This window comes from Scedosporium apiospermum, assembly GCF_000732125.1.
Source record: "Scedosporium apiospermum strain IHEM 14462 chromosome Unknown SEQ_SAPIO_0102, whole genome shotgun sequence".
In the NCBI taxonomy this organism is placed as follows: Eukaryota; Fungi; Ascomycota; class Sordariomycetes; order Microascales; family Microascaceae; genus Scedosporium; species Scedosporium apiospermum.
The window spans coordinates 260,362-288,249 of NW_015971803.1; the positions used below are offsets into that span (position 1 = coordinate 260,362).

At 51.5% G+C, this 27,888-nt stretch overlaps 6 protein-coding genes and 1 pseudogene across 6 annotated transcripts; 2 read left to right on the plus strand and 5 right to left on the minus strand.

Moving 5' to 3' along the window:
* Positions 1 to 898: 898 nt before the first annotated feature.
* SAPIO_CDS6366 (uncharacterized protein) lies at positions 899 to 3,906 on the minus strand (the record flags this gene model as incomplete). Its single annotated transcript, XM_016788488.1, has 4 exons — positions 899 to 2,310; positions 2,375 to 3,155; positions 3,614 to 3,711; positions 3,780 to 3,906. The coding sequence occupies 4 exons, from the start codon at positions 3,904 to 3,906 to the stop codon at positions 899 to 901; spliced, it is 2,418 nt and encodes an 805-aa protein (XP_016641922.1).
* Positions 3,907 to 6,216: 2,310 nt separating this feature from the next.
* On the minus strand, positions 6,217 to 8,348 carry SAPIO_CDS6367 (Uncharacterized protein; the record flags this gene model as incomplete). The annotated part of the gene is made up of 2 exons (XM_016788489.1): positions 6,217 to 7,709; positions 7,772 to 8,348. 2 exons carry the CDS (start codon positions 8,346 to 8,348, stop codon positions 6,217 to 6,219), a joined length of 2,070 nt encoding a protein of 689 aa, XP_016641923.1.
* Positions 8,349 to 9,205: 857 nt separating this feature from the next.
* On the minus strand, positions 9,206 to 10,407 carry SAPIO_CDS6368 (uncharacterized protein; the record flags this gene model as incomplete). The annotated part of the gene is made up of 4 exons (XM_016788490.1): positions 9,206 to 9,251; positions 9,304 to 9,360; positions 9,425 to 9,551; positions 9,606 to 10,407. The coding sequence occupies 4 exons, from the start codon at positions 10,405 to 10,407 to the stop codon at positions 9,206 to 9,208; spliced, it is 1,032 nt and encodes a 343-aa protein (XP_016641924.1).
* A 2,182-nt stretch (positions 10,408 to 12,589) lies between these two features.
* On the plus strand, positions 12,590 to 14,720 carry SAPIO_CDS6369 (uncharacterized protein; the record flags this gene model as incomplete). The annotated part of the gene is made up of 2 exons (XM_016788491.1): positions 12,590 to 13,143; positions 13,226 to 14,720. The coding sequence occupies 2 exons, from the start codon at positions 12,590 to 12,592 to the stop codon at positions 14,718 to 14,720; spliced, it is 2,049 nt and encodes a 682-aa protein (XP_016641925.1).
* An 824-nt stretch (positions 14,721 to 15,544) lies between these two features.
* On the minus strand, positions 15,545 to 17,903 carry SAPIO_CDS6370 (uncharacterized protein; the record flags this gene model as incomplete). The annotated part of the gene is made up of 3 exons (XM_016788492.1): positions 15,545 to 17,067; positions 17,125 to 17,722; positions 17,901 to 17,903. 3 exons carry the CDS (start codon positions 17,901 to 17,903, stop codon positions 15,545 to 15,547), a joined length of 2,124 nt encoding a protein of 707 aa, XP_016641926.1.
* Positions 17,904 to 18,896: 993 nt separating this feature from the next.
* On the minus strand, positions 18,897 to 20,965 carry SAPIO_CDS6371 (Uncharacterized protein; the record flags this gene model as incomplete). The annotated part of the gene is made up of 4 exons (XM_016788493.1): positions 18,897 to 19,041; positions 19,110 to 19,982; positions 20,043 to 20,630; positions 20,709 to 20,965. 4 exons carry the CDS (start codon positions 20,963 to 20,965, stop codon positions 18,897 to 18,899), a joined length of 1,863 nt encoding a protein of 620 aa, XP_016641927.1.
* Positions 20,966 to 23,372: 2,407 nt separating this feature from the next.
* SAPIO_CDS6372 lies at positions 23,373 to 23,972 on the plus strand (annotated as a pseudogene; the record flags this gene model as incomplete).
* Positions 23,973 to 27,888: the final 3,916 nt, after the last annotated feature.

Here is a 27,888-nt window from a genome sequence, read left to right on the forward strand (position 1 = left end):
GACATCCGAATATTGGCCGGTGACGTTTATCAAGTTGCTCATCATCATCGCTGGCATGGAGATAATATGGACTCATTCAAACTAAGACACACATTGGATCAAGATGCATTAGAGAAGTCCAAAATGTTGCTCCAGCAAACAAAAGGTATGGAAACAGAAAGGAGTTCATGGTTTAAATGGCTTCAAATCCTGGAAGCGTCGCTAATTGGCCGGCGCGACCAGCCAGAGCTCCACGAGACGCAGCCAACCGAGTCGGCAGTATCTCACGAATTGTTGGATGGAAGAGGCATGCTCTGTGATTACACGGTTACTAAGTATGGGACTATCGGGGTCGTCAAAGGGAACTGTGAAAAAGACCCCGAGGCTATGGAAGAAGGTTGGATGTGTAGTGGTTTAGTAATACTTCAAAACTAATTGTTACGGTCCTAATACTGGTTCTTAAGGTATTATGTGCCTCCTTGGACATTAGCTCTCTACTCCGAGTGTAGCGGCATTAACGATCTTTAAGAAAGGTATTAGTAGTGGTGTGAATGTTGTATGTGCTCTTGCCCTTTGCAGAATGTGGAGCCTGCTTTCTTTCTGTTGATATTGTAAGTATTCTCTTTCACTCTTTCGCGGAGATCTATCTAGCGCGTACGATGAGAATCACAAGACCGGTGATTGCAATGTCCCTTGGTAGAGAAAGAGACTTTGTCTTAAAACCAGATAAACTAGACATGCTGGAAATTAAAGTGAATGTGGAAAAAGATTCCTTAGAACGCCCCGATCGATGCCCGTACCCAATTTCATCTAATACACCAAGTTTCTCAAATTCCAATAACCCCCAGTGTAGCCAGATTACCCAAAAACCCAAACTCAAAACGAAATGCAAATGACCACTTTTCTCAGCCTTTTGCTCTCAAGACTCGTTGTTACTGCTCGCGTCTTCACTGTTTCCGCTTCCAGAAGTTGCGGGATTCTCCGTCTTCTCATTGCCATTAAAGAGTCCATTTCCCGACGTAGTCGCGTTCTTCTCCTTCTCGTCATCTTTGTTTCCAGAAGTGGCCTTGAAGTAGCCATGGACGTGGTCGGAGAAGATGTCATCATCGAGATCCGAAAGGGGATTGGAATTTCCATTCACCTCCTGGTCCTTCTTCTCCTGCTCCTTAGCTTCCCACTCGCGCCTGATGTCCTCAATCTTATCCTTCATATCCTGCTTAGGATCATAGGCCTTGCCGACACCTCGGAAGCGCTCCCACCAGCTGAGATGCCTGGGGTGAACGGCAACACCGTGGTATTCGGATGCCCGGCCATCTCGGATAAAGGTCCAGCGGCGCTCCTGCTCCTTGAGATCGAGACCGGTCGTGTCGGGAAGGAAGAAGAATGTGAGGACCATTCCGGCGAGACCGAACCAAGGGACGACGTAGAACTTGGTCTGCGTATCGATGTAGTTGTAGAGGACACTGGCGAGGAGGGCGCCAGCCTTGCCGATACAGGCGGACAAACCGTGAGCAGTGGCGCGGATCGGGGTGGGGAAGACCTCACCAGCGACGAGGAAGGTGACGCTGTTGGGGCCGAACTGGTTGAAGAAACTGCTAAGGAAGTACATGGCCTGGAAAGCATGGATGTTCATGGGTTCGGTGTAGTAGTGGTAGTGGAACGCGGGGACGACGAACATGATGAAGCACATGAGGAATCCGACCTGCTGCATCATCTTGCGACCATAGAGCTTGTTGTCAATCAAGAGCGAAGCGCAGTAGTAGCCGGCGAGAGAGACGATGACGTTGATCATGTTCCAGACCCAGCCCGTCATGACGCTGTTGCTGCCCGGGGAGATGACCTTGATGAACTGGCCCTGGAAGAGCTTGTTGCCGTAGAAGAAGACGTCGTTGCAGAACCAGGTACCGGTGGTGGCGAGGAGACGGCCACCGAACTCGCGGCAGGCGATCTTGAGGGACGCGACGTCGTAGCCGGTAACGTTGCTCTTACGCTTGGCAATCTCGAGCTGTCGGCTGGCGTGGGGCATCTTGTAGGTACGGTAGTACACGAGCCAGAGGGTACCGAGGGCGGGCAGCGCAAAGGAGACGCGGAAGGTCCACTGAACGGCAACGGAACTGTAAGGGGGGTTACCGCTACCGTGATGGAAGATGAGGAGCAAGATCATGAGGAGGCCCTGGTTGATGAGTTGACCCCAACCCTGCATGAGGAAAGCCATGGTGACCTTTCGGCCACGGTGAAGTCGGTCCTCGCGGGTAGAAAGCTTGCCAGCGCTGACAGCATTCTCCATAGATGAGGTAGCAGTGATAGGATATTCGCCACCAACGCCGAAACCTGTGCGAAGTGTGAGTGGACAAAATTTTCAAAGATGTGGGGGTGTGCCCAGTGGGAAACGTACCATAGAAGAAGAGAGACCAGGCATAGCAGATAACCCATCCTTGAAGAGTCAAGCCCCAGCTAGCTGTGAGCATGAGTAGACCGACAAACATGATGACAGCATCCTGGATAAGACCCCAACGACGACCGATCCAGTCACCAATGAAGCCTACGGCGACTTGACCAACCATGATGCCAATGACTTCGAGGTAGGTTACAGCGGCAATCCAGTTAGGACTGCACACGGTAGGGTTCTTACCCCAGCACTGGGGCCAAGTGGCGCTGAAGAGGGGTTCCAGGTTCCCGATGCTGAAGAGGACATACCCCTCGAGACCCAGGCCGGCACCAGGAAGCACGGCGTTGCGGATGTACCAGCCGAAAGGGCTTAGGGGATCTTCCTTGATCATCTGCCAGACCGTCTTGACTTCCTTGATAGCCTCCTCATTTTGGACCTTGTTGACGAAGGAGATGCGCTTAGCGAGGGGGAGGTCGGCCCAGTAGGTCCCCTCGGGAGTGTAGGAATCATCTGGGTGGGTGAGGTAGCTGAAGATCTGGTGCTCGCGCTCGGCGGTGTGCTCGGTAGGGTAATGTTCGTGCTCTTCTCCTGTCACCGGACCATGGGGGACAGGGATGACACCGAAGGGCGGGTCATGCCGTTGGTGATGCTGCAAAAGGTGCGCCATCCGCACGGAATGCGGTGTTTCTTCGAGGAAAGGAGGAGAAGAATAAATAAGAGGGGGCCGAAAGGCAAAGGGAGGAAAGAAAAGGTGGAACGACGGCGAGTAGAGATCACGCTGTCGATTCTATTTGCGGCGGTAGGAAACAAGGTGAAGCATAAACAAGCTTTCAATGGGAGAGGTGGTGATAAAGTTTCGGTAAACTAGCTCGGTGGAAGCTAGCGAGCTGTGCGTCACGGGACAAGGAGAACGGCAGAGAGGAGGATGAGAGGAGGATGAGAGGGAGCAGGTAAGAACGCGAGAAGGGTTCCCTAAAGAGGAGTAGGGAAGGTAGATGGACTACCCAAGTTGGAGATAGGGAAGAGGCGATGGGATGGAGAGGGCGGAAGAAAGAGGATGATGGATGATGGGCTTGGCGAGGAATGATATATAAACGGTTTCGATGGAGTAGCTTACGGACTAGGCCTCATCCCTTGCTTCCAACTGATGGGTAGTATTTGCCCACGTGGGATTTACGGCTATCAGATGTGAAGAGCAGGAATCTTTTACGAATTTTTTTTTCCCTCGAAATTTTAGTAGCTCACTCCTAGGGCGGCGCGGAGGAAGTGCTTATGGATGGTGGATGGATAACAAGATCTGACGGCGGGGCGGGCTGTGGTGAGACGGGACCAGGTTTGCGGCACTAGAGGTTTTAAGCATCTTGCCCGAAGAGGACAAGGGCCTTTGTTGGAGCTTCGGCTTTTTTTTTACCAAGTGCTAGCATGCAAATGGGTGGTACTTCAGATCGCCTCTTGTGGGGATTATCTGCCTGGTATCCGCGGTCGCCGAAGCCTCGAAAGATGTTACTGAGAAGCGAATGCACTGATACTTCGCACATTGTCACGGGGATCGCGAAGAAGATGCGCCAGCCTCAGCCAATTCTCGCATCAACTCCAGCACAGAATATTCAAGATCAGATTTGGACAATGCTGGGAAATGAGTCCCGCTAAGCATGACCGATCAGAACTAGCAGAACAAGCAGGATGAGGACAGGCAAAGCAGACAAAGTACGAAGTCGTCAATTCTGAGGACCAGACTCGACGAGATTGATGACGTTTTCGGAAACGGCACGAGAGCTCGAAAAAAAGGAAATGCGCAACAGAGTCAAGAAACGCCACCGGAGGCCTGGAATCAAGCAATTGGCCAACCACATCGTACGCATCAGATGCGCGAGAGCGGGACTTTTTTGCTCTGTGGGGATTTTGCGTTGTGGAAAGAAAGATCGGGCGTGGAAGAACCCCAAGAAATCTGGCCAATCGCGAGTCTGAAACATCACACGTGTAGAAACGATAGGGTCAGATCGAGCTCTGGCAGCGCAGCTTTTCGTCCCAGTTCGTCCCCTAATCGGTGTCCCCTGCTGTGGGTCGCTTCGGTTTCTAAATGAGGAGTTGTGGACCTCCCCCGAGGAAATCCAGGCGGTACAAACAGAAGCCGTACCTATCGCACTATAGGGCTGAGGGTCGATACACAGAGCGCCGGTACTTACGGTGCTGCCGTCGTTGCGTTGCCCTCCTCATAATTGAATTTGCAGTTGATCGTCCATTCCTCAGAGTGCTCGGTCAACGCAAGAAGAGTAGTTTCTCGCAAATCCGAGGCCCGGTCTGAACGAAGGAAAAGCGTCGACCCTTTTATACCCTTTTTCCAAATTCAAAAACAGCAAAGTTTGGCAAAAACAGCTGATTTACGAGGAAGCACGCGACACATAACTTCATTCTCTCTCCCCCCCCCCCCCCTTCCCGTTGCCCCCGCCGCCGCTGCAACAGCTCTCATCCTTGAGCGTGCTGGGTGGTATTGCAGCTTTAGCTGGCTTGGCAGGAACTGCCAAGACGCTTTTTTCTGTGCGAAGAGGCTGGGATGTGAATTTTCTGTCTTTTTGAAGAAGGAGCTCGCGTGACCATTTTCCTCATTTTCTCCCACTCCCGTCGTCCCGGGCTTTTCTCGTTTACTCCGTATCTTGGCGGGAAAATCTCCGCTTCCCAGGGATCGATATGACACACTTTATTTCGAGTGACCATACGACGCATGGGGGTTTGCTTGCATCAATTGATTTGTCCAACTGACGACCAGGAAGAGGAGAGCCCTTGAACAATGCCTGTGGTAATACGAAGCACCACTCCGCACTTACTCTGCCACTACCCGCGTCTTGTATTAGCAACTACTTCGTAGTAAGAACACACACGAGGTGACGAAGAAAATCAATTAATGTATCTTCGTCGCAACTGGTCGGGCACGTGCTCAGGATGTCCACGGAAACCACCCTCACTCGATCTCAACCGTTGAGCTCAAAGCCGGCGCAATAATTAATGGGTTTGGTCGCGTCGAACCACACACTGGGGAATTTCCCCAGCGAAGAGCGTGCGGCAGGCAACATGCGTCTACTAAGGTACAGGTTCGGTTTATTAATCCCAAATCGCACGTGCTGGAAAATGTGCAATCCACCATGATCAATCGAGTAGGCTTGGGACAATTCTGCAGCAACGGCCCCAGTCGTTGGCCCTCGATCCCCGTCTGCCATCAAAACAGCAGCGATCGCCTCTTACTAGCTACTTTGCTGCAGTAGGATCGATATTTTATCACCTTCTGAGACAGGCACGAATGCTTGATCGTGCATAAATCAAGCAGCGAAGAAACTACAAATTTAGCACTACTATCTTTTCAAAGGGGAATTTCTGAATCGCGGTAGCAAGCCCATTATTCCGCAAATCTTTGTTAAAGCCCCAGTGAGCGTCATATTCATCATGCTAACCACGCACCCTTGGAGGCCGTCACGCCTCGAAAAAAAGGGGTTGGTTAATAGCGAGTAGACACTCATACTTCGTAAAGCTATCATTCCCTGGCGACTGAGGCCGGTTAACGGGCGTGCCCAACTTCAGCGTAAGCATGCTAAAGTGCTGGGAAACGAGTCGATAAGGGGTTCACCTGGAATAGACTCCATGTTGCCTAGTACGGCAAAGATTGCCTGCACCGCCCTGGGACGCACGTGTAATCGTTATACAGCTCTTCGAAGAATACCGTCATCGTACTTAATATCTTGCTTATAGACGATAGAGGTAGAAGGACGCGGGCGGTAAGACGACTAAGGGATTTAATATGAGACAAAGTACTATCTAGAGTCAACGTTACATAGATTTTATGTCTAGTATTACCATTAGCCACGGCTAGCATCAACATCCTCCTTGAAAGAGTCTTCAAATCTCGTTGCCAAGTCTAACACCTCCGAATCACCACCACGGCGTCCCATAAACATGACCCCGAAGGGCAAGACCCCCTGGCCGCCAAGCTCCTTCGCGGCAAACTCACCAGCAGGACAAGAAATCGCACATAGATCCAGAACATTAGCGCAATGTGTAAATACTCCAAGTGCGCTGTTCTTCACGATTGGGTCCTCCTTTACCTCGTCGACTGTCCAATGCGTTGGAGCGGTGGGAAGAACAACGACATCCACTCCGCTGGCGCCTTGTGAAAAGACCTCGTTATGAACGAGGGCAGTATATCGCCTTTGGGCCTGAAGGTCGCGAAACACATCCACAGCAGTAACCTTGCGATTTATCACAGCGGTAAATAGCTCTGATATCACTGGATGTAGATCGGCCTTGTGCTTCTCAAACCAGGTTGGCCCGTCGATACCACCACTTCCCGGCAGATCCGGGATGGAAGCTACACGCTCAAGGACAAAGGTCCCATCATAAAGCAGTCTCCCCGCTTTGTCGAAAGGTTTCCAGTTAATGTGCTGAAGTCTCCCGCCGATATTTTGAAGTTGGGTAACTGTCTCGGCAAAAAGCCGGCGATATGGTTCAGAACAGATACCTAAGACATCATGGGGCGGGATACCGAAGCGGAAAGTTGTTTCCGTCTGCCCGGTTGAGTGAACGACGTGAGGACATTTCCTCAGTTCCTCAGGCTTCGTGTAAGGGTCTCGCGGATCGAAAGTCTCCAGAATACGCCAGACTGTCCGCGCATCTCGTACCGTTGATGCCAAGACCGATGACCCAGATGACGACCCTCCCGGAACATAACTAGAATTAATGGCTGACGAGGGGGCTCCGTACGGCGAACGTTGCCCAGTCAGCCCGGTTGCTAATTGATCGAGGTTTGATTTTCCTATGAAGAGACCACCCTGTTCGATGAGGGCTATGTGGAGAGGTGCGTTAACGCTGGGAATATGAGAGAGAGGGGGGCAGGCCGTTGTAGTCGGGATACCGGCTACGTCGATGGAATCCTTTATCGAGAATGGGACGCAAAACAGTGGAGGACGTTTAGATCGATCCGGGAAGCGATTTAGCAGGTCACGGGTAGCTTCTAACACAACCGATTTGGGAACTCGGTATATCCAGCTGCCAGGGTTGACATTCTCGTACGCCTCAATTCTCGTGAAAATATCCTCCACAACGGTAAGGGGAGAAAAGCCCGCTTGGTATGCAGTCTGGAGGCTCACAATGTCGAGTTTGCCGTCCCATTCTGGCGATGTCTCCTGTGAAGTCTCGGTATACGAAGGGAGAGGACGAGGAATATGGGATAGTTCGCTGAGAATGGGTTGAAGATGGGCAACAAACCCAAATCCACCATTGGTCGAACAAAGTATATCGAGACTTGCCGCTGTAAATGAGGAATCATAGCCGGCGGTAGCCTCGGTGATAACACCTGCAGGAGAGAGTCCGTTAACACCGTTAAAGAGTTGGGTTTCCTGGATTCGGATCACGTACAACAGTGAAACCCCCGATCACTTGCTTCTCGAAACGTTGTCGACACACTGCCTTTGGTTGTTATACCGGCGACGAGCAGATGCGTAATACCATGAGCCTTGAATTTGTGCATGAGCTCTGTATCCCAGAATGCACCCTTACCAGGCTTGTCAATGACGATCTCCCCGGGAACTGGCTGGAGCTCATCAACAAAGTCGTGGCCGTATTCTCCCTTGATTGGCGTCTTTCTCATTGGGCCCTTTTCTCCAATGCGAGGCTTCCTTTCCATGCCGAAAGCTTCTGCTTGTTGGGTAATCTTACTGGACGGGCAGTCAGACATGTCTTGCCGATGGCCTTCGCGTGTATGGAAGATTGTAAGACCGGAGGCTCGACATGCCCCAAGGAGCTTCCGAGCTGGTTCGATGCATGCCTGAACCATCTTGAGGTCTGCACCACAGGACTCGCCGAAACCGACAGGGTGGAGAAAGTCATGTTGCATGTCGATGAGTAGCAGAGCCGTACACGATGGTCTGAATGTGTAGGCATACGGCTTCGCTTCTATCGAGAGGGTGGTAGTAGTGTAATCCAGAGAGGCCATGGCGTATTCGTTTCTTTTGATCTTGAGTATTCCTTGGGACACAAGAATTGATGGTCCCGCAAGCCGGCATTAATAGGGAATGGGAATGGGAGATTTCGGCAACAAGGCATGGGTAGGCTGCAATGACTCGAAAAGTCTCTGCAAAGCACGCAACCGCCGTAGTTTCGTTCCTGGTGCGGGGCTCGATGCGGGGATGACAAAGGAGAACGCCATCAGTTGGACCGTTTGACCCGTCGGGAGCCGGCCGGTCGTGAATATGCTTCGACTACGCTTCGATCAAATGGGATCGAAATGGCGCTTTTCCTAACCGGGCCTACATCTTTTCCTTTACCAGGACTTTGAATCTTCGAGGTCACTCCTTGCGCTTATTGTCCAATCCCATTCGTATCCAGCACAACTACCTTTGAAGCCACGCAAACTGGAAGTCGCTAATTAGTGATGGCCGCCGCAGAAGAGCTTTGCAACACACATGCCTTAGATGCTTGCTAGGCGTGGGCCCTTCACTACTATTCAAAACGTGTTGCAAAAGATATGGCCCGCCGTACCACTCCACGTTACGTTAGCATACGAAAATGAACCACGAGCTTGTCGGCCCCAAAGTTCACTAAATTACGCGCTCACCCACCCCCAGGGTCGAAATGTGTTTAACTGTTCTGTCTGGCCTCGGCAGTTACTACCGAGTTCTGTTAACAAGATCTCCGTAACATGAGTCACCCTGAATCCGAGGCTAGGCTAACAGCAATCAAATTACGTCTAGGAACACATATCTCAGCATGTGTGACCGCCACCGTAACTGAGAATCCGAGTGGAGAGGAGGGATCTACCCCACGCTTCTTGGATGGCCTCCACCAGGGAAATTAGTGGCCGTATCTTTCAACGAGATCCCTCATAACACCAATTACCCTGACCGAGATGTTAGCTATGGCGGTTTCTGGCTTTCAGAGGGTATGCATACTGCGCCCGAAGTTTTTTGTCCTCGGAGAAAAGGGCGGAGACGTGTGTGTCGAATCGCCTGGTCATATGTCAGTTCCAAGCCAAAACCACGTATCTGCTCAGGTGTCTAGGTAAAACCTCACAATCTATAAAGATCTAGACGGCCCTCAAAGTCCTCTTCGGGTGGCGAAATTGGCATGCAGGACTTATATGCCTCGATGTATTCTGGTCCGAACTTGTTACAGGCCGGTCTCCATTGGCCGAGCTCATCTAAAGGCGGAGGTCAGTTCGCCGAAACAACATGAACGAGTCGAGATCACCTACATTCGTTATGCGCATAGAAGCTACACGCATCGAACACGAGCGGCTGACCATCGGCGATGTTGATTCCGGAATTGCCGTACCAGAGGTCACCATGGACCAATGACGGCTTCAGCATTCGATCACCAGTTTCCAGCGGCCTTAGGAGCCTGGGAATAACTTTACCGAATAGCAGAGGGATGAGGGCCTCGAGCTCTTTGTCTGGACCTTTGGTGGATATCTCGAGGTCAAGAGCATATCTAAGGCTGTTGGCGAAAAACCTCTCCCAACTTTCCTCCCACTTCACCATTTGTGGGAGGTTCCCGGCGTACGTCGTCGTGTCAAACCCGAATTTCCCCGTGGGTGAGCGGCTGTTCCGATGAAGCTTGGCCAGCAAAGCGGCAAATTCGATGGGATCTGGCATGTCTCCTTTCATCTCTTTGAAGTCGCAGAGGAAGAATGAAGTCTCTGGCGCGGACTCGTAGGTACCCCACGCAATGGGTTTAGGAACAAAGGTTGGAACCACCTTGTATATTTCCTTCATCGATTCGAACTCGCCATGGACAATGTCCTTTGCCGAGTCTCGACTTAATATTTTGATGAAGTAAGACTGTTTAGTCCGGTCTTCAAGCTCGACATCAATCCTGCCTGTGGTTGCCCAGAAACTCTTTCCATGGGTCCTTCTTGAGAGAACTTTACAACCCCGTGGCAATGCTAGAGAATTATTAGGATTGGCCATTTCTTCTTTGCTGGGATGCTCACCCTTTCGGACGTTCGGATCTAGCGTGGGATTTTCTGAAGTGAACCCTATGGAGGCAGCGGACATCATGGGAAATTAAATGATTGAAACTGAGGTGGTTAAAGAGACGAAAAGAAATAAACGTTGGCGGAAACGTGACTTCAGCGCGTTGCCGGCATCGATCCTCCCTTTCTCGAAGAAGAGTCGTGGGGAAAGGACGAGGTACCGCGGTCTTAAATTGATAAGCAGTCGAGTCTTTATTTCCTCCCCGAACTTTGGCGGCACCCATGGCCTCCACCTCATGAATTTGATTTGCCAACAGCTCCAACATGACCGGTCAAAGTAACGTCCATAATTTTAGCTCGAAGGTGCTCAACAGGGAAAGAGACCTTGATTCCAGCGGCCTCAAGCTTTTCCTGCCCAGAATTTTCTGTTATGAAGGTTGATGGCTCTTTAATGCCGACATATATCTTCTTGATCGCCCCTCTGAGACCGATGATACGAGCTACACAACCTTTGTTGCCACTCAATCTGTTGCTACAGGGCTCCATTGTTGTGTAGAGAACAGTATTCGGGGGAAGTACCTCCCGGATGCGTTCCTCTGGGAGATCGTACTTGTCCGAGATCTTTATGAAGCAGCACTGCTCTGCGTGTGTTTTCCCACGATCGCCCTTGTAGTCTTGCGGGTACTCGAGTGAGTAGCCAGTTGACAGAACTTCGCCAGTATCCCCGTCAACTAAGACCGCTCCAACGCAAAATTTATCGGGTGAGGGAGGTGACATTTTTGCTATCTCTATTGCGTAGTTCATGAAGGACTCGTGATCTCCCACACATATTTTGGGGTGAATAGTCTGGGAATGCATATTGGGGCGCATTTGTGCGAGCGACGGCACTGAGGAAGAGCGGAGAAATGTCATCTCTTGATGCGTCGAACAAATTCACTACTCCGATTTCTTCTCTCACACAAATTGGGACTTCAGGTGCGACACGTGATGGTACTGGTGGTTCTCCCAGCGGTTAGCTACGCCGGATGATTGGTGGGTGACGAGGGTGAATCCTTCGAAGAATTTCTGGACATGTGTCTGTTGGGAGTGCGAGAATTAACGAAACGTGGGAAAGAGAGTGAACCGATTTCCTGGGGACATGCGGCCGTTGGGGAAGAAAGCAGCATCAGTATGCGCGTCACTTTTTCATCCTTTATGGCTGGCTCGCTGATGCCAGAGATATCGTCGGTACGGTTGTAGAGCGGGATAGAGTGCTGGCTAGGGACGATGGGCTGGTAATCATTCGAAAATGGGATGAGCTTGTGGAAATAGTTACGCTATGAAGCTCACTAAATCGAACCAACTCAAAGAGAACCAGGAATGCCCGGAATCCCGTAGAGGCTAGTCCATGGAATACACGGAGGCTGTCGTCATGTTGGGGCTCCTTTTGGATCATTAAAGACAGCTTTGTAAATCAATATGAAAATTGAGGATGAGTTGAAATTTGGCATATCACACTCTCCGTCTTTCCCCAATTACACTTGTTTCTTAACGTGGCAGGATGTGCAGGCTTCGGCCGCTCGTACTGTACTCCTTTGTTAACGAACCGAAAAGACTAACGAGGGAAAGCAAGCGAACCCTGGTTTGACTAAAGAGCTGCGGGGGCTTGGGCAGAATGCAGCATGGAATGATGGAAGTCACACTTGGCGGAAGTAGTATGAACAAGAGAGAAAGTTAAAAAAATGTCTCCGGGAGCAATGACAACTGGTCAGGGTTTCATAGCATCGGCCGCCAAGGTTGATATCTTTAGCCCAGGCTACGGATGAATGCAAGTGAGTTCACGGATGATAGGCCATTCGCGAGAAGATGGGGGGTGAGATGGCAGGACGGATTGGGGCTGGTCGGAAGGATTGGCGCTCGCGAGATGAAAGTTGTAGCAGGCTACGGCTGAAATGTGTCTCTTGGCTGCGCCACCTTCAAGTATTTCAGGAAGAAGGTAACATCCAAATCGGGATCTTGCCGTAAATTTCCACTGATTCAAACCTTTCGACCCTAGCGACAAAGAATCCGTGGTTTACGGCGAATCGTATCGTCTTGAACTCGGCGGCCGCGAATAAGTCTCTTGGAAGGCTTAATTACTGCTGCATCTTTCGAGTTTCGACCCTTCATGAGATTGCTGTCCATGATTGTAAAGCGGCCCCACAGTTTAAAATCTTCTCATCTCCCTACTAGCACGTTGGAGCTTTTGACTTCTTTCTGCTTTTTTGACAAGCCGCTCATCGGCGATGTCTCACCAAACTCTCGGCAACGAACATGGAAGACATCCTCAAGTGGAACTGGGAGAGTCTGGCTTTCTCACCCCCCCTCACCGACGCGACTCTGAGCCGATTCCAATGCGACAGTTTGATTACGGCCGGACCTCCTATGACAGTGCCGCATTTAACGAGGATAGACCGACACTCAAGGATCGCCCCCGCGACACCCGCTCAAAACTTTCGGCATCCATGATCTGGCGGATGTGGTGGTTGGAGATTCTCTGCATAATCTTCTGCGCCGCCATTATTTTTGGCATCGTCGTCCTGCTACAAAATTTCAAGGGCAAGCCTGTGTCGAGCTGGCCTCTGCCTGTCTCTATCAACACCGCTCTTGCTATCATTTCAGCCGTTTTCAAAGCGTCTCTCTTACCCCCTTTGACTGAAGGTTTAAGCCAATTAAAATGGATCTGGTTTATGCGAAAAGATACGGTTCTCTCGAATTTCGAAGCATTTGATCAAGCGAGCAGGGACATGACCGGCTGCTTACTGTTTCTGAAGAGGTGGCCTTTCTTCAAGGAGAAATTGTAAGTCCAAAATAGACGAGTTCGCGTCTGAGTCGACGCTCGCCTGGCGAGATGTTTGGAATGCTGATATTTGATGTATTAGTACGATGAAGTTTCTTGCTCTGATAGGGGCTGTAACCATCCTTGCTAGCGTCGCGACTGAGGTCTTTACCCAGTCGACAGTTCAGTACGAGAGCTGCCAATGGTTTATAGTAGACGCACCCGCGTCGATCCCCAAAGCCCACACTTTTGATCCGGTCATTGATACTTTGAGGTCGGGGACTAAGACAACCGACATGGACACCAAGCTTGCGATATATAAAGGGTTGATCAATCCGCCACAAAATAGCTCTGCGAGCATGGCTGGCCATATTAATTGCCTCACGGGGAACTGTACCTTTGTACAGGACAACGATCGCGGTAGTTTTGCCACTCTGGGGATATGCCACTCCTGCCGGGACATCACCGATCAATGCAAGATGGACGTGGAACCCGGAAAAACCGGGACACTGTTTTATTCCCTGGAGAGCGGGGCTGTCACCAAGGTGTTTCAGTCCGCGAGGAGTATGGTCCAGCTGCTTCACATGGTGGCTGTCGACACACCTTTGCCGACATATATCGACGATTACCCTATGTTCACAGTCGAGACGATCGTCATAAACCCGAGGAACTGTACTGAAGCTGAGAAAAGCAGTCCGCGTTGCCAGGTTGGTCGAGGAACGTTGTGGGAACCAGCGGCATCCTCATGCTCGCTTTATCCCTGTGTGAAGAACTACAACGCTAATGTGGTCAACGGAACCTATACGGAGAGGCAAGTCTTGGCACGAAACCTGAAGAATACCTTAGCTCCAGCCAACAGTTCTGTCCCAAACTACTGGATAACCACAGATGAGGCTTTCCGCAATGGTGCCTGGACAGCCTGCGGTGAAACCAGCGAGAGAACCGACGTCAACACGCAGGAGGTTTTCGCATCAAACAAAACTAGTTGCCTGATGAGTGATTACGGCAGCTGCCAGGACGCCGAAACGCTTTGGTATCCCCCCGATTGTGTATGGACGTTTCCCAGGTGGCAAATTGCGCCCGCTGTCGCGGATAACCTCAAGGAGAAAATTGGGAATCACACGCTGCTAGACTATAAACGAAATGTGGCTTACGAAGGGGAGCCCTATATGCAAAGACTGTATCGCAGCGGCGGTACTCATATGGAGAACGTGATGGAGTTCATGGGGGGTATCTCCGACTCCTTGACAGAGCGCATCAGGACAAAAGGCCCAGATTCTCCAGAGCTGCAGACTGTTCCAGGGAAAACATTCCGAACGGATACTTGCATCAGTGTGCGCTTCGAGTGGCTGGCCTACTTGGGAGGTCTACTTTTCCTTGAAATCGTCTTCCTCGTGTTTGTGATTTACGTTGGGAAGCGTGAAGGATTCTCAATGGATTGGAAATCGTCATCTTTAGCTGCTTTTTTTTACCCGATTGACAGAGACAGTCCAGAGGAGGAATTATTGCGAAAGGAGAGTCTGGAAAAGACGGCGAAGGAGATCAGTGTCTGTCTCTCGGAGAGGGATGGCGCCTGGAAGTTCCACAAGATGGAGTAGAAACCGGGACTTCCTTCAATTGTAATTTGAATGTATTCGAATACTTTGAGGCATCCTGCAGCTTCCGAAACTAATAATCCTCTTTAAAGCCCAGCACAACAAGGAGCTGAGTGGTTTTGGCCAACTTGTTGTATTGGGATAATTGCTAAAGAATCCTCATGTACGTTACCTATTAGACAAACTGAAGACCTAAAGGGGGTATAACCTTATAAGTGGTCCCGTTCTGGGGCGAAGGAGAACAGTAGGCCGGGTGTAGGTCAAGTGAAGGTGTAGTATTGCAGTTCCAGGAAGAGCTAATTTCTCTTCCCGTCCTCTGCAGACGATGCCTACATTACATATCCATTTTCCTCACCTTCAGTCGCTTCCCATAACCTTCCCCCCCCCCGGGCATCGGGAGGAATCACCCCTGTCTTCTATGTCAAGCTGCACTTTGCCTTTCCGCCAGTTTTCCTAGCCGTCGTCGGCCACCCTCCTGATCACTTCCGGACTTTACGCAAAATAGCTCTTCAATTGACCCTTCGTCTAGATGAAGGACACGCCCTTGACTCCTGGAGGCCTATACCCGAATGCCTCCATACATTCACTATAAATACTTATACTAGGGCTCCTTTCTGAAGGCTTTTAGCTACTATATTACCCAATCTGTAATTACCTTCTTAACCTTTTAAAGTTACTATACACAGCTCCTGAGCGCTTAGGCTCGTCTTTCGAACTCTTCTCCTATAATCTACTTGGCGAACACAAGGGAACTACTTGATAAATAGGTAACGACAGGCTCCCTGCGCCGCCCCATTGGCAGAGAGACAGAAACTCAGTCCTGTAATTCAACCACCACCACCGTCACCTCCTGCTCCGTCTCCACCACACCCACCATCACTGCCACAACCGCCACAACCGCCACTACCACCACCGTCACCACCAGGACCACCGCTCCCACCCCCATCACCCGCATAGCCTCCTCCTCCCGACCAACCGCCAGAAGTGCCTCCATACTGCCCACCGCCATAGTAACCTCCCGGTAGCCGAGATGATGAAGGCCTTGCCCTCGCTACGACGCGTGAAACGTACGGCTCGTCCCAATCTCCTCCGCATGAATTCCACCTGTTTCTAGGTCCCCGTCGGCCTGGTGCTTGAGAAACTCTAGGTGATGCTTCTTTAAGCCTGTTGTTCCCAGTTGAAGAGGACGGTGATGACATTGGGACGTTTTGGGTCGGCTTCCTGGGCGGAGGGGTAAATTGATCCGGAAGCAATTCAAAAGGCTTGAGACCGGATGTCAGGTAAGTTTTGAAGGTAGGGGAGTCGGCCCCAGTCGCTTCCTGGCCAAGTACCTGCTGCTCGTGCTGAAAGAGCCGAACTAGAATGTCTTTTCGGATTCCCCTTTGCTTGCCTGCGCCGGCTCCATTTCTGGACCGGCGCCCATGGCGTGAGACCCTCCATTGGCGCAATGATGACCAATATGACCACGTTTCCAGAATGCTGAACGTCGCGCCCTTATCCAGGAGATTGGAGACGCAGGATGTGTACCCGTTCTGGGCCGCATACTCGAGCAGGGTGTGACCCTGACTGTCTTTGGCTTTAACGTTCGGTATTCTCTCGATGATGTCGGCCCATGGGAACCATTCTCGCTCCCACGATGATGGATGCTTTAAAATGGCATGTAGAAGGGAGTCCTCATTGTCAGGTTGGGCCCAGAGATCCTGGCCTTGAGACGCGAAACTCTCGATTACTCTCTCCAGGGCAGGCCATTGATTGAATCGGCTGACCAGCCTTAGTGCCGTTGAGGGCTGCACGCCTGGGCCGGTAAGTAGTGCAGCAATAGTATAGTCTCTCCTAGCGAGTGGAACAAGCGAGTCTAACTGCGTGTCCGTGATCTCTGTTAGCGCAGTACTATTCACGAGTGTGAGGACGAGATTGGTGCTGTTGGCTTTGCAGGCGACGCGGAGCGGGGTGGATTCTTCGTTGTCCGCTATGTTTGGATTCGCGCCTAAAATGAGGAGAGATTCGACGGTTGATACGATCGATGGGAGGTCAGACGCATTTTTGGACGCCGCGTTGAGGCAGGCGACTAACAGTGGCGTGCGTCCAAAACGGTCCAAAGCATCAACGTTAGATCCTAGAGAAACAAGTACCTGGATGACCTTTCTAGCATTTCTAGCACCGCACTGAGCGACGAAATGAAGTGGAGTTTGTCCGTCGCGTAGCGAGTATGGTGCCAAGAATTGATTCTGCCCCGGTTGTGGCGTTCTGGGGCATAGCAGACGCAGTATCTCGATGTCCAAGTCATCGAATTGCCTCGGAGTCCGATTGGCGACGGCTAGGTTGAGCAGCACGTCGGCCGGCAGTTGGTCTGATCCGACGTGAGTTCGTGCTCTACTTCTACCGTATGAGGCGTATGGTTCCATACCTGAAAGGCCCTCCCTCCTTCTTTTGGCTGGAACAGGGCTGCTACGGCGTGCCTGCCCCTCTTCATGCAATCGATGATTGCCCGATTCGTTGATGCTGTCGTGTCCGCGCACGTTCGCCCCGGCTTCGAGAAGTAGTCGCACCGCCTGAGTCGACCGGGCCGCAATGGCGCAATTTAAGGGTAAGACGTATTGAGGTCGGTAGCCGTCCGGGGGGAACTTGCCCACCCAAGAATCCGGACATCGTTCTGAGAGATCCAGCCGACAAGCATTCGTATCGACATACCCCGTCCCTAAGATCCTCGCTACAAGCCCCATCTCTTGGCTGAATATCGCATGACAGAGCCACCCCGGCAAGGCCGCCTCGGCATCAGGTCCCTTCAAAAGAGCCTCAAGGAGGATGTCGACTACCTCAAATTGTTTATAGGCGACAGCAACGTGAAATGCCGTTGGGCCGTACGGTCCGTCGTCTATTTCAGCGTTAGCACCGACACCACGAGCGAGGAAGTGACGGGCACTGCGTGGGAATCCCCATCGCGCCGCGTGTCGCAGCCCCTCACGGCCGAGGCTTTCCGACCTGAGGCATTTGAACAAGCTGTGCTGGAATTCCCAGTATTGGCAGCGATTATCTGTCTGCCATCTCAGGCTGTACTTTCGGGGTATGACTCGCTCCTTCTGTGGATTCTCCGGTTGGGCCAGACCGACTCTACCCCGCTGGAGAATCGTATTCTTACGTCGATCGAGGTAAATTTCCTTCCAGACATCTACATCCACCCACCATGGCGTCGACAGTCTGGTAGGGTGGCTTCGATGTTGATGATTGTGGCGAGAACGAGGCATCACCGGGAGTATTGCTGAGGGGTGATAGAGGCATCACGACCTTCCCCGCAGTTATTGCCGTGAGTTCATATTCTCAGCCACACCAGACGACTTGACTGAGCAAGGGGTCTCTCGGCCAATTACATCTCAGTCATGACATCGCCCCCTCAGTTCAAAGCTGCTGTTCAAACCACTGGGCCTACCTGTTAGATAATTTTCAACTGAAGGGCTCGTCCAATTTAGCCTCATTTCCCGATTTCATGTCTACTGCATCAAGCTGCACTGGTCCGACTCGATGGACCCGCGGCGGGCGCATCGCAATAAGCTTCAAGAATGGTTCACCATCACCAAGGAACCATTAGAACGCGATAGTGGTGTTGCATTTCGGGAAAGCGTTTCTTATACGTCGTCTGATAAACAAGGCAACGTAAAGCACTTTGTATTCCAAGGGATGGACGAATCCACCCGGACATAATTCACACCGACTGCCGTAGAATTGTACGGCGGATGAAGCAGTTTCGTTGGTTGATTTCTAGGAGACTGAAATGATATTGTGTTGGAAAAGCCGCTGCGGGGCGGGGTATGACCTGGACGTGTATCATGGGGGACTGGACAGGTTTCGGGTTATGGCTCGAAAGTTTGGAGAGCACTGGGGTGAAAGGTGCTTGCGAGCGCAGCCCGTTTGCACGCTCTACAGGCAGGTGGGGATTGATCGCGCATGGAAGAGAGAGCCGAAATGCTCGCCCAGCACAACATTCCTTCCATTCTCAGCTCCGTGTGTCATCAATTCAACTCTTCTTTATTGAAAGGCGAGAAATGTAAGTCAAATCGCTAAACACCACGACAAAAAAATCAATGAGCGTAAACTATCCAAACTTCCAGCCGAGACTTAGAATACCCGCAACACCAAGAATTCTCATGGGCCGAAACCTGTGATACAGTAACTCCAGTTCCATTATTCGGCTCTCCCAACCACATTTTGGCTGTTCGACTTGGAAAGATGTGAGCCGGAATCGTATGGCTCTGACCGTAACGGTCCAGCGTGAGCCAAGGCATCGCCGGTCTGCACCGGCGCGTACTTTTTCCTCTTCATGAAGAATCTGTCCGAGGGTTAGCAATCTTCGTCGGGCAAGGTATTCGGGTCAAAACGGGAACGTCGGGAGCATACACAAGGCCAACAACGATGGCGATTAGGGCCGGCACACCCAGTCCAATGCTGACACCGAGGATGACGCGGTTTGGTACTCCGCCTGTCTTATCATTAACAAAATCTGATAAGCTACTGTCATCTTCATCATCATTGTCCTTTGGATTTGCAGTTTCTGTTGGCGGAGGAGGCACGTAGGATACAGGACTCCCAGAAGTTGCGGGTAACTTCTGAACGCCGCTGCCAAAGGGAACGACGCTTGATATGGTACTGAGAACCGATTGGGGGAAGGTCGGATCAGCGTCGGATGGTACGACGGTAACGTGCGTCTTGGTGGTCGTAAACTTAGACGTTGTCTGAAGGGAGGCGGGGCAAGCCACAAGTTCCTGCGATAAGCAGGCAACACCTGTGTATACGACCGTTGTCGTGAGGGTGGTGGTTTTGAGTTCTTCATCACTCTCCGCCCTAGCCTCGACCGCCTTCGTGGCTGTAACCGTTGGCACCGACGTGGTCACAGGGCTGCTCTTCTGGATGGCACACCCATTCGACAAAGTAGTGTAGAAGATGGGGATTTTGGTCTCCGGTACGGGACCCCAGGTATATTCCCGCCAGGCCACCGAGGCGCCAGCGCGAGCGCCGAGGGCAAGCTGGTACGTTTCCTCCACCCGAAGGCGGCAGTCCTCCTCGGCATCACCAATGGACGCTGTGACATTGGTGACGAACTCGGCGACGTTGGCATGGACGCCTACTTCCACACCAGCACTAGCCCCGAACCCGGGCGGACCGGGAGTCGCGACTTCAAATCCTGTCCGAACTCCGACGCGGAGGATGGCATTGAATACGACGCCGGCGCTCTCAACAGTGACGGGAAGGAATTCAAATTGTCCACCGTTCCTAGAGCGACCAAAAATTAGCAGCCTACGCCCGTGGCTGGGAAGAGGAGCTGCAGCTTACAAGGTGATCTTCGAAACGTCGTCAGAGAACAGAGAAATGTCTATCGTCACACCTTCATCGAGTTTAATGTGGAAACCCGTGCTTATGTCAATCTCACCGTTGACGCTGAGGATGAGGTCGATGGACAAGACGACACCAATCATCAAATCCTTGCTAACCGAAAGTCCAATCGGTGTATTGGAAGTATACAAATTGAGGTTGTAGGTAGCGCTGGAGGAAAGGACGGTGTCAATAAGCATATACAGCTCCATATCCTCGAACTTAAACTGCAACTGAAATTCTGGAATCTCGGGCACATCAACATTGAAATCGAACTTCGCGGGCGGGAGGTCAAAGTCGTCGAGGTCGAACCCGTCTTTCATCTTTGTCGCTACGTCGGGGACGTAGTCCATTATGTAGTCGACGACCTGGCCTCCAAGCTGGCCGACCTCGTTGATAACGTCGCTGCTGAAGTTTTTGAGCGCCTGGCCCGCATCAAAATTCCCGTCGATGGTGAACTTGGAGCTAGCCTTCCCCTTGATGTAGCATGTCGTGCAGACGATCTCGATGGAGTTTTCAATGGTAGCTTTCTGTCCCACTTCCGTCTCGCTAAGAGAAGAAGCAGCGTTAGCTTTACCCCTGGTCCAAATGCCGTCTGGTGACAATCACAGACGTGGAAAAACATACTGAGGGTATGCAAACAGGACAGCGTCCACCCAACTCTTGTCGAGCACGGTGCTGTTACTTTCCTGTTCGATTTGCCTTCCAGTGAGCCTTGCAGTGGAAACCGCGCGCCGGATGGCGTGGTAAACAGCTGCATTGGACTTTATCGCGTCTCGAGGTCTAACCGGGGCAATGCCGAGGTCTCGGGCGGGGGGTGCAATAATGGCTCCGAGAGCCAACGCCCAAAATATGGCACCTAGGAGAAAAGGAAGCTGCTTCATGTTCAGTGAATTTTGAAAGGGGATAATAGTGTTAAAGCAGCGAATAGGTGCCTTAATCAAGAGGGATTGAAGCCGCAGGTTTCTCAATTGCAAACAGGTGGTCTGTGATGGAGCCTGCGCAGTATTTGTATGGGAAATCCCCGATTCCCCCAACATCACCTTCGCGATCCTACCATTCATCCCGATGCAACATGATCCCCGCTCCATGTTTGCGATATTGATCCTACCTGCAGCCTACATGCATGTTGGGCCTATTTTTGGCCCATCACTGACCATCAGGGGCTCCTCAAGTGTGGCGGAGCAGGAGACCCCCCACAGCCTTGCATCCCTGAATTGTTGGTTCATTTCGGATGTTTCAGCGGGGACCGTTCTGTCGGTACGGATCCCATCGACGATTTTTCTGGAGCTGGTGGGTAGGTAGTTGGTAGGAAAGCGGACGACTACTAATATATTCGACATTGATGCCCTTATCTTACTTCGGCTGTCCTTTTCTCTGGTTGTCTTTGATCTTCGCTTGTGCAAGAATTGGTCAAACGCTAAGACGCAGGATTTGCGGATGGTCAACCACAGGATCTGCCAAACATCCTTGACCGGGATAGAGTGCAGGCTGCGTAGCGAAGGGCCGAGCCGGCCCATGGCACTTCGATGAACCACTGTACGCCCCAGCCTCAATGTCCCGTACGTTCAGGCCACAGCAGAGATGCATCGCACCGATAACAAGTTGAATCATTGTTGCATATTATCAGCCCCAAGCCCAAGGGATAATCACCCTGTTGCCGGGTCTCTGAACGTGGGGAACGTGGGAAATCCTCGTCATAATTAGGCGCATTCAACCCCTGTCCCGATACAGCAACGGTCGCACGAGAACTCACCATTCTGGACCTTACGACCATCCAACGGGAGAGCCCTGCCAGCATCGATGCCGAATGCCGAATGGACTTTATAGAGAAGTGTGACTAAAGTCTGGGGAGTCAACCGCGCCCTCAGCGAGATGTTATGCCTCCCCACCCCACTCACCCATGTTAACATCTTCTATCCCCTTCTCAGCCTCTGTGCCATATCAGGAGCATCAGATAGACCTACTTAATCGTGGCTTTAGCCATCACACGCGTAGTTTACGCAGTCTTCACAAACCACTAAAATCTTATGGACCACTCCCAATATCTGTACCGGGCGGCTAGAAAGAAAATGCTGACCCGGATGCAAAGACAATGTGGACGACAAATGGAGGGCGGGGGCGATAGAGTTGATTTCTTTGCGGTCGGGTCAGCAGACTATTACTCGGCCCTCTGATTGGTGTCTTTTGGTCTAGATCTTGGACTCTCCCAGAGGCCGCGGCTTTTCATGCCTTTTCTCGTCTTTCTTTTCCCTCTGTCGTAGCAATGAAGGGGGCGGGGAGAGTGGGGTTGGTGTAACACAACAGAACTGCGGGAACGAGAAGAGAGCTTCACGAATCAGCACTGATGGGCGTAGCTTAGCCAGGAGGGATTGGTTCTTGCGGCCCGACGGGCAGCATTGCCTCGGGGCGCAGAGTGAACTCGGGACACGGGACGTGGGTGGCAGATAAAACCCGCTCGCATTGTGCGACGTGGCGGAGTCGAGGTGTTATATGCATAGGAATCAGAGTGGCGGAGCCAGGGTTAAAAATACTTCCCCCAATGCCCGCCGACATCATCCATTTTTTAGCGTTGTGTACGGAGGATTTCGTGAAATTTCTTGCGCAGCCGACTCATGAGCAAAGATGGCGTTCGCTAGCCAAGAGACCCTACACCGGTGCGACCAGTGCCGGAATGTCGTCATACAAACGAAAGATCACCTCGCCCGAAGCGAAAAAGAGATCGCAAACTACTTTTCCGAGTTAACGGGAAAACCCCACGTCTTCAGTCGAGGTTGGAGGATGGCAAATACGGCAGCAGTGTACGAGGATGTGTAAAGATGCAAGGCAAGAGTCGGTTGAGAAGGGCTGTGTACTGGCCCAAACTGTCCTTGAATACGCCGAAGAGGCCGTGGAACTGCGAGGCCGATCATTTCTTCTCGGGATTTCAATGACTGCTTACCCCGCCTATACTCAAGACTTGCCTTCGGGGCCTATTACACACCTGAAGATCGAGAACAGCGTAACAACAGTTCCGACGGAGCACCTCAGGAAGTAGAACCGCCATCTGTATGATTCGTAAAATTTAGAGGCACAGGCTATTGGCCAATGGTCACCAGAGGTGTGAGCTTCCTTTCGGGCGGTCCGACGAGGGATGGTCTTTAGTGCAAGCACTAATAGCAGCTTCAAACATCAGATCAAAAGGAGTTACACGCGGTCACCAACCTTGAACGTTAGCCTCGAGCCAGGTTCGGAGGAAACGTATACCCTGGCCCGAGCATGGTCATCCTGTTGCCTCGAGGAGCACGAATCATGCACCGAGCCAGATCCTGCCTATATGCCAAGGGGATGATACATGTCAACTACATCGACAGCACATACCAACTAAAACTCGTGCATCCTGCTACTGACAGACAAGCCTTGATTTATGCTGCTTTGGTCGACGTACGGGGTACGGAAAATGCTCTTCGACTCCTCTCGAGTAACATTGAGCAACTTGGTGGGGGAATGGACCTTGCCGATCTTCCTCCCATGGTCCAAGACGCAGTCATCGTGGCCCAGAAACTGGGCCTCTCTTACATCTGGGCTGGACTACTATGCATCATACAAGATGACGAGGTGGATTGGCGTACCAACATAGCCGAGCTCGAAAGAATCTACGACAATGCCACAGTCACAATCTTGACCAGCCGCCCGACAAGCACCGAATACGGGTTCTTATACCGCCATGAACTGGAGTTAAAGGAACCCGTGCCACCAGTCTTCAAGATCCAGTGCTCGCTGAGCGAAGGAGTTACTGGCGATATGATTCTTGCGCCCCAGGTGCATTTGGTTCTGAAGGCCGTAAGAGTGCGTCGCAGTTTGCTGAGGAACAGTTCGCACGACGCAGACTCACCTACGGCGCGCTCATGACGACATGGAAGTGCGATAATGATTCAAAATCTCATCCTCCGAGTTTACCGACGGTTTCGGAACTGACGGGAAGCGTTCGATACGGCAAGTCCTGGGATATTGGGACTCGCTCATCGGTGAATTTTCACGGTATAGCATCGCGGTCCCCAATCAGCGGGCTGCCTTGCTCATAGCCATCGCTAGGTATTACTATAGGCTCAACGATAAGAGCGGGCCTCCGGCTGACGAATGTTTGGCCGGCTTATGGAATCGGAACTTCCGGGTGGGCTGCTCTGGAGCAGGACAGACGAGGCTCTTGAGCCCATCGAGTATCCCAATCCACCACTCGCACCCTCATGGTCTTGGTTGGCACCGAATTCAAAGATCACATCCTGGAGAGTGCCCCCGCATCTCATTGACGAGTCCTTCGCCGTCACTGACTGCCGCATCCAGCTAGTTCACGACGACTTGCCATGGGGTCCTGCCAAGTCCGGCGAGCTGCGGGTGAGAGGGTTCATGTCAAATGCGGCTTGGCACCATGAGCATCACGGACCATCTCCATTTTCCAACGTGGTGGTATTTGGTGACGGGGAGAATATTCCTGACTCAGAAAAGAAATTGCACATACAGTTTTATAACGACTGCACGCCAGAGGAATTCGTTATTCAGTACCCAGAAGGCCCGTACCTAGACCCCGCAGTTAGAGTTCCAATCGTATTACTCCTCGTGGCTAACTGCGACGGTGGGTTTAAGGGTTACCTTAAAGGCCTAGCCCTCAGGTCAGTGGAAGATGGCCGCTGGGAGAGAGTTGGGTACTTCTATATCGAAGACACGCCTGAGAATTGCAGGGTCGCTGTGAGCAGGTTCATCCACGGTGGTGTCCAGGAAGTTACTATTATCTAGACCTGACATGAACTCGGAAGAGTCGAGAAGGCGTCCGGAGAGGGCCAGGAGAGCGATTAGCCGATGCGATGCGTACGCAAGCGACTGCAGGCTAATTTTATTCTTCTCAGACCCCTGAGCGCGCACCTGCACTGCGAGAGTTGCGAGGGTTTGTTCCTTGAATCGCATATATGGAGTGACCCATTTCCCACTCCCATGAACATGAACGTGCAATTATAGTGACGAGATGCGATGGCACAAGTTCATACAACCCCCGCTATTATTGTTGCCCAGAGTCTTTACGACATTGGCGTTCGCATTAAGTCACGCCAATTCAACCATATCATGTGTACTCTGGGTAACAACAATACCCAAAGGAACTCTCTCGGTATCTCGAATCGCTGATGTAGGACGGGCCTGGAATCCGATTTGATCCGAGTATATATTTTCGAAGCAGAATTCCTAGTTCCTACAGAAAGCCATCGTAGATGCTTCGAACAAACTCCAACCCCAAGCCAAGATACTTCTCCACACATAAGACGAGCACTAACCGGACGGCCCGGGCTTGATCAAGGGGATCTGATGATGCCAACCACGGCAATGATTATTATGTAGAACTTAAGTCCCTCTGGACGACGAATGTCTCTTGCTCTTAGTAGCAAGATCTCCGTAGCGTGCCGTAAGACGTTGATAGAAGATGGCCACTCAAATGTCGGTCGGACGTTGCCGTTTTGTTCGACAACGCACTCACCATGTCGTTCTGGGGAGAAGCATGAGACAGTGCTGAAGTAACCTGCTCTGGCAGCGGGTCAAGATACCTTCCTATTGGCCAGCTTCAAGGGGCCTGCATGTGTCTCCACGCCACCTGCATAATTAGCCTCAGGCCCCAACTTGGCAACATGGACAGGATGGAGCAAGCTGAATGCAAATTCACAGTGCTTTTCTTCTTGAACACAGACTCCACCAGGAGGGAGGGTGCGGGCGCGAGCACCTTACCGCGAGAAGAGAAACACAAACGATCATGGTTCGTGGTGCCCGAAGCGCCGTAACATCAAGTCCCTTTAACTAATAAGCCACCGGCTATTACAGTTCTTCCGAAAGCATAAGCGACCTGACAACGACCCGCCAGATTCCTCTCCTGGCAGCCAACCAAAGCTGGGCAGAAGGCGGCGCTTTGTTTCGCACTTGAAATCCCTTTCGCAGTCAGTAGCTGGCTCTCGCGCTGTTGAAGATGCAAGAGGGCCGCGAGGATTAGTCCTACTCCACGAACCTCCCGACCCGCAAATAGACTTGATTTTCGTTCATGGCCTGGGCGGAGGATCAAGGAAGACATGGAGCAAAACACCGTCGCCATCACACTATTGGCCCAAAGAATGGCTGCCAAAGGATCCCGCATTTCAAAGAGTCCGAATACACAGTTTTGGTTACGACTCGGACTACGCCAGAGGCCCCGAGAATTACCTAAACATCCATCAATTTGGCAAGGCATTTCTGGCCGAACTGGGAGTAACCCCTGCCATTTGTAACTCCTCGACGCGTATAGTTGCGATAGGCCACAGCATGGGAGGCCTTGTGATAAAGAAAGCCATTATACTCGCCAAGCAGGACGACCAGTACAAGAATATTGCTAGCCGATTCGCAGCCATCTACTTCCTTGCCACTCCTCACCGCGGCTCAGACCTCGCCAGAATTCTCCGAAATCTACTCCGGGTCACGTACCGTAGGGCTTACGTTTCCGATCTCCGTCCAAATTCTGGAGCCATCCAGGTCATAAATGATGCATTTCGACACATTGTGAACATAGATATCTTTTCTTTCTATGAGACACTGAAGATACGAATGTTGGGTTCGTTAGTCGTCGACCGCGACTCGGCCACACTCGGATACCGCCACGAAACCCAGGTCCCAGTTGCTGCGGACCATCGCTCCATTTGCAAGTTTGATTCCCCGTCTGACATGAATTATCAACTATTGCGAAATTTGCTGGCAGAGACAGTCGAAAAGTTCTCCCAAATAATCGCGGAAGAAGAGTCTCGAACACGACAAGACATGATCAATGTTCTGGGACGGTACCTCGGTGTTCCAGATTTTGACGGCGACTACATCGCCGTCCAACGGGCCCGCGTGGCGCAGTCGGGTGAATGGCTCCTTAGGAAAGAATCGTTCATGAACTGGAAGAATGGAACGACGCCGAACCGGATTTTCTGGGTCAAGGGAAGACCTGGCAGCGGAAAATCTGTCCTTGCCGGGCTCGTCATTGACATGCTGAAAGCGGAGGGTCTATCTTGCAGTTACTTCTTTTTCAAATCCGAGAATAGGTCGAAATGCCGGCTGAGTACGTGCCTTCGCTCTCTCGCATTCCAAATGGCCTCCTTGGATGATGGAGTGAGGGACAACCTACTGGAACTCAAGAACGACGGTGTTGATATCGATCACGAGGACACAAGCGCTCTCTGGAGAGTATTTTTTCTGTCTGAGATCTTTGAAAGAAAACTTGCTCAGCATTACTGGGTGATCGATGCCTTCGATGGGTGTACAGATCCCACTCATTTTCTCGGCCTACTGTCAAAACTCGACCCACCGCTACATTTAAGAATCTTTATAACAAGTCGGGATAACCCTGAGCTGGAGTCTAGGTTTTCTGTGCCAACAGAAGAATGCCTCTCAGCCATCAGTATTGAAGCCCACGAGACCCTTTCAGACTTAAAACTATTAGTAGAACCAGTCGTCTCATCCTTGGATGTCCTGGACCTGGATGAAAAGGCTTCACTGGCCCAAAGGATATTGAACAAAGCGAATGGGTCTTTCATCTGGACAACCCTTGTGCTTGATGAGGTACGCAATGTCCACAGAAAGACCGAGATAGCGCGGGTACTCGACGAAGTCCCCCCTAGTATGAAGGCGTCTTACAGACGGACTTTACATTTGATGTCTCTTGAAAGGTACAGCAAGGATCTTGTCAGAGAAATCCTGACCTGGACATCATGCGCCCCCAGGCCAATGTCTGTCGGAGAGTTGCTAGGAGCTTTGAAGTTACATTTCGGAGAAGACATTG